The sequence below is a fragment of the Narcine bancroftii genome, chromosome 2 (assembly GCF_036971445.1).
Source record: "Narcine bancroftii isolate sNarBan1 chromosome 2, sNarBan1.hap1, whole genome shotgun sequence".
Taxonomy (NCBI): domain Eukaryota; kingdom Metazoa; phylum Chordata; class Chondrichthyes; order Torpediniformes; family Narcinidae; genus Narcine; species Narcine bancroftii.
The window spans coordinates 49,676,821-49,687,256 of NC_091470.1; the positions used below are offsets into that span (position 1 = coordinate 49,676,821).

Genomic DNA, 10,436 nt, shown 5'->3' on the forward strand with positions numbered 1-10,436 from the left:
ATGCCACAAAACTTCATTAACTGGATTAAATCGACACCGACGCTGAATAACCTCTTGACTCAAATCAGGATAGAAAAAAACTCTACTATTCTGAATCATTAACAGAGCTTGTCGTTGTCTCGCATTTTGCACTGCTAGACGAAACATTGTTACTCTGTCCAAATAATTCAAGCATCGAATTATCACGGGTCTCGGTGATTGACCAGGCAGAGGTCTTCTTCTTAAGGCTCTATGAGCTCTTTCCAATACCAAGCCTCCAGAGAAAAATTCTTGCCCCAATATTTGTGGGATCCATTCTGTAAAAAAAACGAAGAGGATCTTGTTCTTCCATACCTTCCGGCAAACCAACAATCTTCACATTATTCCTTCTGGTTTGATTCTCCAAATAGTCTACTTTCCTCTCTAACTCCTTCTCACGTTCTTGCAATTCTTTAACGGATTTTTCCACCTCCGTCACCTTTTCTGTATTAGAGGCCACTTGCTGTTTACATTCCAAAAAAGCAGAGTGAATTTTAAAAAAAATCTTCAGAAAATGCTTCCACACGTGCATTAACTGTAGTGAATTCTGACCTCATTTGAGCCAACTTTTGCATTATCAGCTGAGTGACAGAATTTAACAGATTAAATTGTAATTCAGAAAGACTCAAACCTGCTTTCTTTAACGTAGTGACAGAACCAGGTAACTGCAGCTCCTGCTGCAGCTTAACAGCAGGCATTTTAACAGTCTTACTGCGAGTCTGAACTCCCAGCGACGACACCCCGACCTCCTCAGATTGATGCTGGTCTCCCCCCACAACTCGCTGTTGTTTCAATAACTCACGGATAAGACTGAGCTCTTCAGGTTGGAGTACCGCCTGAGTGGTTTCAAACAATGGAGTCATTTTCCTGCGTGCTCCCTGCCAGAATCAGGATCCACTTCTTGGGAACACGCACCTTCCTCCTGAGAACAAGTAATTCCAGCGATATCCTTCTCCTGGTGAGTAGTAGTCATTTATTTTTCAGCTCCCACAGGCAATCTTTGTAGTTTAGACACAGAAGAAATTAAAGCTGAAGTTGTAGCAGGCTGTTTAGGCCCTAAATCTTTAACACTCCGAAAATGTAGTTTCTTCTGCACTTGAGGTTTAATCTTTTTACAATTAATGGCCATAACAGTTCCTTAATACTTTAAACTAAGTTTTTAAAAAGTTTAAACTGGAAAACAAAGAGTTAAAAACGGGTTCTTAAAAGTCTGGCCAGAGAGGTCGAGATTACACGTCTAGACTCTACGCCACCTTGCCACGCCTTTTTTATGTTTAAAGAAAATTAAAAGCAACTTTTGTTTAAGTAACCATTTGTCTTGGTGAATTTCTATTGCTGTTGGGTTTATGGGTCCTCTGGGCTCATACAATATGAACACAGAAATTGGAATAAGAAGTCATTTCTCTCTCAGAAATCCTTTGACTCATAGCAGACTTGGACCTTGTAGATTAGATAATAAAATATTTGAAATTTGGTCTCTCAGGAATCAGATATATTGAAGACTGTTATGATCAAGGGAAATTGATAACATTTGAACAACTTCAGAATATGATATTATTAATAATATGATACTTTTCTATTTTCAGATTAGAGCATACCTTAGTGATAAGTTGAGTCCAACAATGTATAAACCTAAGTGTAGTGATATAGAGATTCAATTAAGGGAAATACAAAGAAATTTACTTTGGCAATGTATCATTTACTTCAAGTTGGGACCCCCACACCAGGGATTCATAAATCTAGACAAAGATGGGAGACAGACTTAAATGTGATATTAGATGAGAAGAATTAGGTTGATTTATGTCGAGACTGCATGACTAATACAATAAATGTAAGATAGATTGGTACAACATACTGTAATCTTTTTTACATCAGCTACACCTCATGCTACAGTAATTAAATAAATTGAAATCAGATTTATCAAATCAGTGTTTTAGATGTGGAGAAGAGATGAGAACTTTTTTAAAAACCCTCAACATGGTCTTGTGATAATAAGACTGTGGGTTGGAATTAGAACATTTTTTAGAAATTACAGGAGCCAAACTTACACAAAATTCAGAATTATTTTTATTAGGTAACATTATAGGGTTAAGACTTAAATTGAAATTAACTAGATATCAAATAGAATTTGTCAAAATTGCATTAGCAGGGGCCAGAAAATGTTTTACAGTTGTTTGGAAATCAGATTCACATTTAAGTTTGGAACGATGGAATGGTTGTGTTCCCCTTGAGAAAATTACATATAATTTAAGAAAAAATTATATACTTTTACAAATTTGACACCCATATCTACAAATAAAAGGATTAAATTTTAAATTTTTTAGATTTCTAAATGTTCTTCTTAGTCTCTAAGACCAGCATGGAATCCCATTAACAATAAAAATAGATATGAATTTTAGATTAGATAGATTTTAACACTTCAGCAGTCCACTCAATTTTTTTCTTTTTTCTTTCTATTCTATACTTTATATATTCTATTTTTATCTTTTCTTGTGGCGGAAGGGCTATTGTCACGATGTATTTGATACTCAATATATTATGTCTATATTTTGAAATATATTTGAATGTATGTACGATTAAAACTTTTAAATAAAATATTCAATAAAAGGCTCCACACTGCCCACCATATGCTTTGTTCTCGCTACTACCACCAGGAAAGAGGAATAGGTGCCACAAAACTCACCCCTCCAGGTTCAGGAACAGCTGTTATCCCTCCACCATCAAACTGCTCAACAACAAACTCAATTCCAGATTAGAGCTAGATAAAATAGGGGAGAAGGTTCCTGAACATATACTATATAAGTGGGATGAAAAGCTGGTGCAACATAGGAATTCACCAGTACTGCACCATCTGCTCAACATTTGGAAGAAGATTCACATAGAAAGGAAAAAAACAAATTACCAACTACCAAAATTAATATTGACGCAAAATCAACTAATTCCTTTCACAATAGATAACCTTTCCTTTAGAGAATGGGAGAAAAGGGATCAAAAGAATAGAAAATTGTTATTTGGGAAATAATTTATTATCTTTTGAAAAAATGAAGTACAAATATGGTATAACAATGTTTGCATACTTTAAAAAAAAGTTTTTTTTAAGGAATTATATAAAGCAGTTAGAGACTTTTTATGGAAGGGGAAATTTCCGAGGGTAGCAATGAGAAAGTTGATGTGGGATTTTCAATTTGGAGGTTTGAGATTACCGAATTTTCAACATTATTATGAGGGAGCTCAATTTAAATTTCTTAGTGCATAAATGAATACGGAGGATCCACCTAGTTGGGTAAAGATAGAAATGGCAGTTATTTTAGAAAAATTTCCACATGAGTTTTTGTTTTGATGGAATAAAAATTTATTACAAACTTATGATGTACCAATATTGAAACATTTATTGAATTTATGGACAAGTAAACTTAATAAATTGGGGCTTAAAAATAAATGGTCTGGGCGATTGCCATTATATAATAATCAACTTGTTCCTTTTACAGTCTCCAATATTACTTTGAAACAATGGGAAAGGAATAAAAAATTGATCAGATTGTTTTTTGAAGGATGTTTTTGTTCTTTCGAGGAATTACAAAGGAAATTTGGTATTAGTGTAAATTCTGTATTTGTATATTATCAGTTAAGATCATTTGTAAAACAGGTATGTGGCCAACATATGATTTTATTGCCTGAAACTAGTTTTGAGAAATATGTACTTTCCATACCAAAAAAGGGGTATATATCTGATTTGTATTGTATTTTACAAGAAAATGAAAACAAGACAGATTGGGATAAAGATAAGTTGAAAAGAGAAAAAGATTTAGGTTCTACAATAGCTGAAGAAGCTTGGATGGAAATTTGTCAGAATAGTATTCGGAAATTGATTAATGCTAGATTAGCGATGATTAATTATAATTTTATACATCAATTATATTTAACACCAGAGAAATTAAAAAAGTTTGGTCTTAGCAAGGTAGATTGTTGTTTTCGTTGTGATCAGACGGCTAATACTTTTTTTTTTTACATAGTTTGGTTTTGTGATCGATTGGAAGTTTTGGAAAGGTATTCAATCTATATTTAATAGTTTATATAATATCTATGTTGTATTAGATCCTGATATATTTTTATTAGGGAATATGCAATCATTAATTGATTTAGGCTTAAATGATTATCAGATTTCTTTTATCTATTTAGCCTTAGTAGTGGCTAAGAAATGTATAGCGCTTACTTGGAAAGATAAAAATATATTAACCTTAGATAGGTGGTATTTAGAGATGAAGTCTTGTTTAATTATGGAAAAGATATCTTTTTCAATTCAAGATAAGATGTCTTTTTATAAGCTGAAGTGGACTCCATTGCAATCAAGTTTGATTTAAATAAGTTTTATGTGTGATATTTTAGATTTGATAACTTTTTTATTAATATTTTTACTTGTCATTTTCTTTTGTTTGTGAGTTTTTATATACAATATTACTAACTTTATTAATTCTTCACTCTTTATTGGGGGGAAGGGTGGAGTTTTTTTTAATATATATAGTTTTTTTTAGTGGCCGTATATATGGGGGGGGGGGGTAAGTTAGGTTATTAATGTTGTGTTGCAATAATTACTTTATTTTTATTTTTCTTTAAATGTAATTTCTTTGTTTTATTCATGTAATAAAATCTTTAAATAAAGTTTCAAAAAAAAACAATGTTTGCATACCACCAACTGAAAACCTACTTGAAGGACAAATTGGGAAGCAGGCTGAGGTTACCAGAAGGAAGCAGTTTTGAATATGTGATTACAGACACAATTATAATTAAAAGATTTATAATAAACATGTACATCAAACTGCAAGAGAAAGAAAATGATGAAATAAGCTGTAAACCCAAACAAAAGTGGGAACAAGATCTAAACTCAAAGATAAAGAATGAAACATGAGAAAAGGTATGCTCCGGAACTATGAGAAATACAATAAACACGAGGTTACGCGTGATACAATATAATTGGTTACACAGGCTATACACCACACCCCAAAAGTTAAATAAATGGGACCCAACAGTATCAGATAGATGTTTTCGCTGTAAGAAGGAAACGGGAACAACAGTACATGCAATTTGGGCATGTGAGAAAGTGGAAAAGTTTTGGGAAGATCCAAATCAGGTTTTAAATAAATTAACAAAAAAATAACATACCAAAAAATCCAGAGATCTTTCTTCTAAGTAATACAAGAACTTGGCCTCGATTTGGATGAAGCACAAAAAAGATTTATTGTGATAGCCTTAGCTGTATCAAAAAAATGTATAATGTCAACCTGGAAATCAGAAGATAGCCTGAGAATACAGCAATGGTACATAGAAATGAATAAATGTATTCCATTAGAAAAAATAACATGTAATTTAAGAAATAACATCACAGTATTCAAACAAATTTGGGAACCATACATGGAACACACCAGAGAGATCCTACCGCAGACTTCCACTCCCTAAAATGACAGAATGAGAAGACGACGAAATGAACTGACCCAGTGTGTAAAAGTAAATGACACAATTTTCTTGTTTATTTTCATTGTGTGATGACATTGTTTAATGGGTTTAATGTATTGTATATGTTGAACGTTTAGTGGGTGGAGAGGGGAGTGGGAAGGAGGGAGGGGGGAAAAAAGGGGAGAAAATGACACTGTGTATATTCAAGAGGGAAATGTTTATGTGTATTTTGGTCAATATGGTTCATAGTGTGAAAAATAAAAAAATGTTTAAAAAAAACAAACTCACTTAAAGACTCTTAATTTTCCACTTCATTTTTTTCCTCTCTGTATTGCAGTTTGTTTACATTTATGTTTACTTGAGTAGTTTTTTTTGCACTACCAAGTGGTAATTCTGCCTCACCAACAGGAAAAAGAATCTCAAGGTTGTATGTAGTCATGTGTGTGCTCTGACAATAAATCTGAAATTTGTCTTACAGGAAGGATCTGACAAGGACAGCTTCTCTCTCCACCAGCCAGGCTACTTCCTGGTGGTTAGATTGACTGAACATCTTCTATGCACGGTTTGATGAGAAGAACAGGCTGATGCCAAAGAAAGCTCTGTGTCCCTGATGAACAGGCTCCCTGAATAGTGACGGCCAATGTGAGGAGAACCCTATCTAAGGTGAACCCACACAAGGAAGCTGGACCAGACAGCATACCTGGTTAGGTACCAAAGCACTGCAGAGATAAACTGATGGAGGTCCTTACGGGGATCTTCAACACTTCACTACAGCAGTCCACGTCCCCATGGGTTTCAAGTCAGCCACCATCATTGCGGTATCAAAGAGGACAACAGTAACAGGCTTCCATGACTACCATACTGTGGCATTGACCCCCCCACCATTATGAAATGCTTTGAATGTCTGGTGATGAAATGTCCCAGGGACACAGGACACATTTCAATTCGCCTACAGATGAAATCATTCCATCAATTATGCAATAGTCTTGTTCCTCCACTCTGCTCTGACCCACCTGGAGAACGATGTCACACATCCCATATTTCAGATTTATTGCCAGACCTCGTACGTGACATCACATGCAACCATGAGATTCTTTTTCCTGTGGGCAAGGCAGAACCACCACTTATTGGGAGTGGTGCTGTTCATTAACTTCAGTTCAGCATTTAATATGATCATTCCCCAGAGGCTGGTGGAGAAGATCTCTTTGCTGGCACTCAACACCCCTCAGAAACTGGAATCTGGACTTCCTAACAGAAAGACCAAAGTCTGTCCAGGTCAGCAGCAGAACCTCAAACATTGCCACGCCAAACACTGGAACACCTCAGGGCTGTGTGCTGAGCCCACTCCTGTTCATGCTACTGACCCACGAGTGCAACACCAGATCCAGCTCCAACAGAGCCATCGAATTTGCAGATGATACAACAATAGTTGGCCTCATCAGCAACAATGATGAGTCACTCTACAGAGAAGGGGTGGAAAATCTCATGAATTGGTGGGAGAAGAACAATCCGAGTCTCAATACAGACAAGACAAAGGAGATGATTGTGGACTGCAGAGGACCAAGAATGACCACTTTCCACTATACATTAATAATTTGGAAGTGGAGAGAATAGAAAACACTAAGTTACTCAGAGCCCACCTAGCTAGTGACCTATCTTGGACACAAACATGTCCTCATTTGTCAGGAAGACACAACTGCACTTCCTGAGAAGACTGAAGCAGGCAAGGCTACTGGCCACCATTATGTCAACCTTCTATAGGAAGTTTATTGAGAGCATTCTGAAATTATGAAAAGGATAGATAGATTAAGAGGCAGGAAAATTGTTTTCACTGGTAGGTGAGACCAGAACTAGGGGACACAGCCTCAAGACTGAGGGGAGTAGATTTAAGACAATATTAAGAAAAATTGTTTTTCCCAGAGAGTAGTGAATCTATGGAATTCTCTACTCAGGGAAGCAGTTGCAGCTACTTCATTAAACATGTTTAAGGTTCAGTTAGATAGATTTTTAATTTTAAAAAATTAAGGCATATGGGTAAAAGGCAGGTAGGTGGAGTTGAGTCAACGATCAGATCAGCCATGATCTTACTGAATACCATGATCTTATTGAATAACGGAGCAGGCTCAATGGGGCAAATGGCCTATTCCTGCTACTATTTCTGCTACTACATGCATCACATGTGGATGGTTGCTGTAGTGAATTGGATCAGAGGCCAAACAACAATCGGACTGAGCGGATGGACCCCGTGGAGGAACACTGAGACTTCGGTGATAATTAACAGGGCATGAGCGAGATTACATTGGAGTTGGCAGAAAGATGGAGCAGTGTTGAGTCTTTGCTGGGAAGGTTCTGATTTTAGACCCAGTGTAGGATTACCCTTATTAATTTTTTTAATTGATTTTAATACAGAACTCGTACAAACAAAAAGGGTACAACTCACTAAGGCAGTATGGATGGGACGACTCATTTTAAGATGACGTTTTTAGGTTTCAGTTCATTCTGTATGCCAGCACATACAGTGCTCAAGAATTTGTACTTCAATGTGCAGAAGCAGTTTTCATTTGCTTCCCTTCAAATATGATTGGCCAATGAAACGACAAAAGTCTCATGGACCGCTTGGCTGAAATTAATAACACTCTATCCACTCAGTGGGGACGTCTGCAAAACATAAAGGATACTGTAGATAATACTGAAGACTTGGCTGACCGATCCAATAATCGTATACAGGATGTAGAGAAAGTCATTGTAAATGCACGAATGGAGCTTGAAAAGGCCAAAGAAATCATGACAAATGTGGTAGGTACTTCTGTGCACTAAAGCAAAGTGCAAGTTCACTGAAGAGGGCGCACAAAATCAGTGAACCAGTGCGGACTCGAAAGGCCAACATGGCCTGTTTCCGCTCCGTAAATGGTTATATGGTTAACAGGACCATAAGAGTGACAGAGAAGGGCCTCGCTCCCCACTATGGATGTGATCTATCAGGATCATTGTTTCAAGGCATGCAAAAATCATTGAGGATCCCTACGCAGCATCTTTTAGCTACTCCACTTGGGAAAGAGATACAGGAGTATCAGAGCCAGTAACACCAGGCTGAACTGTTCATACTATCCATCGGAGTCTCCCCTATTTATTAAACAATATCTATTTATTTTTATATATGTAACATTTACTTTGCATATACATCACTTGGTTGTATGAGCGTTTGCAGGTTTTGCACTGAGGACCAAAGAACTGTTTCCTTTGGTTGTACTTGTGCAATTGGATAATAAATAAACTTGAACAAATAAAATTATGAAAGGAATGGATAAAATAGAGGCAGCAATGGAACTGGGGCACATAGCCTCAAAATTCAGTGCAGCAAATTTAGGATAGAGATGGAAGAGTAACTTGCTTTTCCCAGAGAAAAGTGAATCTGTGGAATTCAATGTTCAGGGAAGCAGAAAGAGCCTGATTAAAATTATTTAAGAATCAGATTTTGCATCACAAGGGTTGGTGAGGAAGAGACAGATAAGTGAAGTCCCCGGCCAGTTCGGCCTTTCACCCTGCCAAACCTCCTTGGAAGCAGGTAAACTTACTGGGCATGCTGCACTCAGGAGCCTTTCCTACTGCACCATGATTTACCTGGTTAATCAGCAACCTGGCACTTTAAGGGGGGGGGGGGGGGTCCCTGCCCCCAGCAGTGACAATGCTGTGCTTTCACAAGAAGGAGATTGGTGAGTTATAACTCAGCCAGGCTCCAACACTTGCCCCCCCCCCCCCCCCCCCCCCCCCCCCCCCCAAACAAGTGTCAGAGCCCAGTTGAATTTAACTCGCCCTGCCAGCTTGGGACGCTTCACACCACACATGATTACCAGGAACAGACCCGCTAAATTAGCCGGTGAACCCACACGCACGCAATCGGCGGTGTGAAAGGGACTAATGGTCCACTCCTATTTCACGTGCTCTTAACGAAAATAAAATACTTCGAAATAGTCCCCCACAGACAGGACAAAACCAAAATCTTCTCCAGAAGAGCATAAAATGATCGCAACCAGATGAGAAATCATTCAACACAAATCAATGAGCACATTGATGAGTTTGAATTCCCATCATGAAGTTAAACCCAGATGGGGTTTTTCCCCAGAGAAAATTCCCGCCAAGCGTCTATTTCCATGGCCTTGAGCTGTTGGCTCCATAGCCTGAACATCCTTCCGCAGCCAGGAGGACAGGGGAGTCCGGAGCTCGACACCAGCATTGGATCGAACCACCTTTTCCTGCCGCCGTTTGCAACGTCGTCGCTCTGAAAATTCGGCGCGTTGTTTCCCCTTCCATAATGAACCGAGCCCAGGTCCGGCTGGAGGCAGCAGGGACCGGCGGCGCAGCGACTCACCCCAGGGCGTTGAGCGTGTCCAGGATGTCCGCCTCCATGGCGAGGGCGAGGGCTCCTGGCCGGGCCACGGGCAACAGGCTCGAGCACACCGCGGCCGAGTCGTGCAGCGGCCGCTCGCCAGCCCCCCTTCCCGTCCCCTTTGTCCGACGCTGAGTGAACAAGAGGCGACGCGTGCTGAACGTTTCCCCCCTCATTCTGCAGCACTCCCGCCTATCGGTGGGGAGGTGGTACTGTAGGCAGACGGCCGCCTATTTCGCAGCGAAAGCTCGTTTGGAAAAGGAAACTGCAGATGACAATTTCCAGTTCAAAATGCAATTGCGACAAGTAGATGCATTTCCATGGCTATTTCACCATTAAAAATGGTGAGTTATTATATTCACCAAATCCAAAAAAACAAGTCTCATTTCAAGTTTGCCATGTGTCCCGCGGTGCAGTGAGAAAGTTCGTCTTAACCCATAATTACAGCGCAGCATCTCCTTCCTGAGAGGAGGTTGAAGTGTGGCCCTGCGCTCTAATTTGAGTGAGATTTCGATTTTTAGCCAGATGGCTTCTTGACCCTTGCTCTGCAGTCGAATTCTATCTTACTTCTTGCCCCCCA

General features: G+C 38.7%; 1 protein-coding gene across 1 annotated transcript in view; it reads right to left on the reverse strand.

Annotated features, from left to right (window-relative positions):
- The window catches only part of fam98b (family with sequence similarity 98 member B), a 72,709-nt gene extending 62,687 nt beyond the window's left edge, over positions 1-10,022 (reverse strand). Inside the window, exon 1 of the mRNA XM_069916639.1 lies at positions 9,839-10,022. Within this exon, the coding sequence (XP_069772740.1) occupies positions 9,839-9,876 (38 nt within the window). The 5' untranslated portion in view covers positions 9,877-10,022. The remainder of the gene's footprint in view (positions 1-9,838) is intronic.
- Positions 10,023-10,436: the final 414 nt, after the last annotated feature.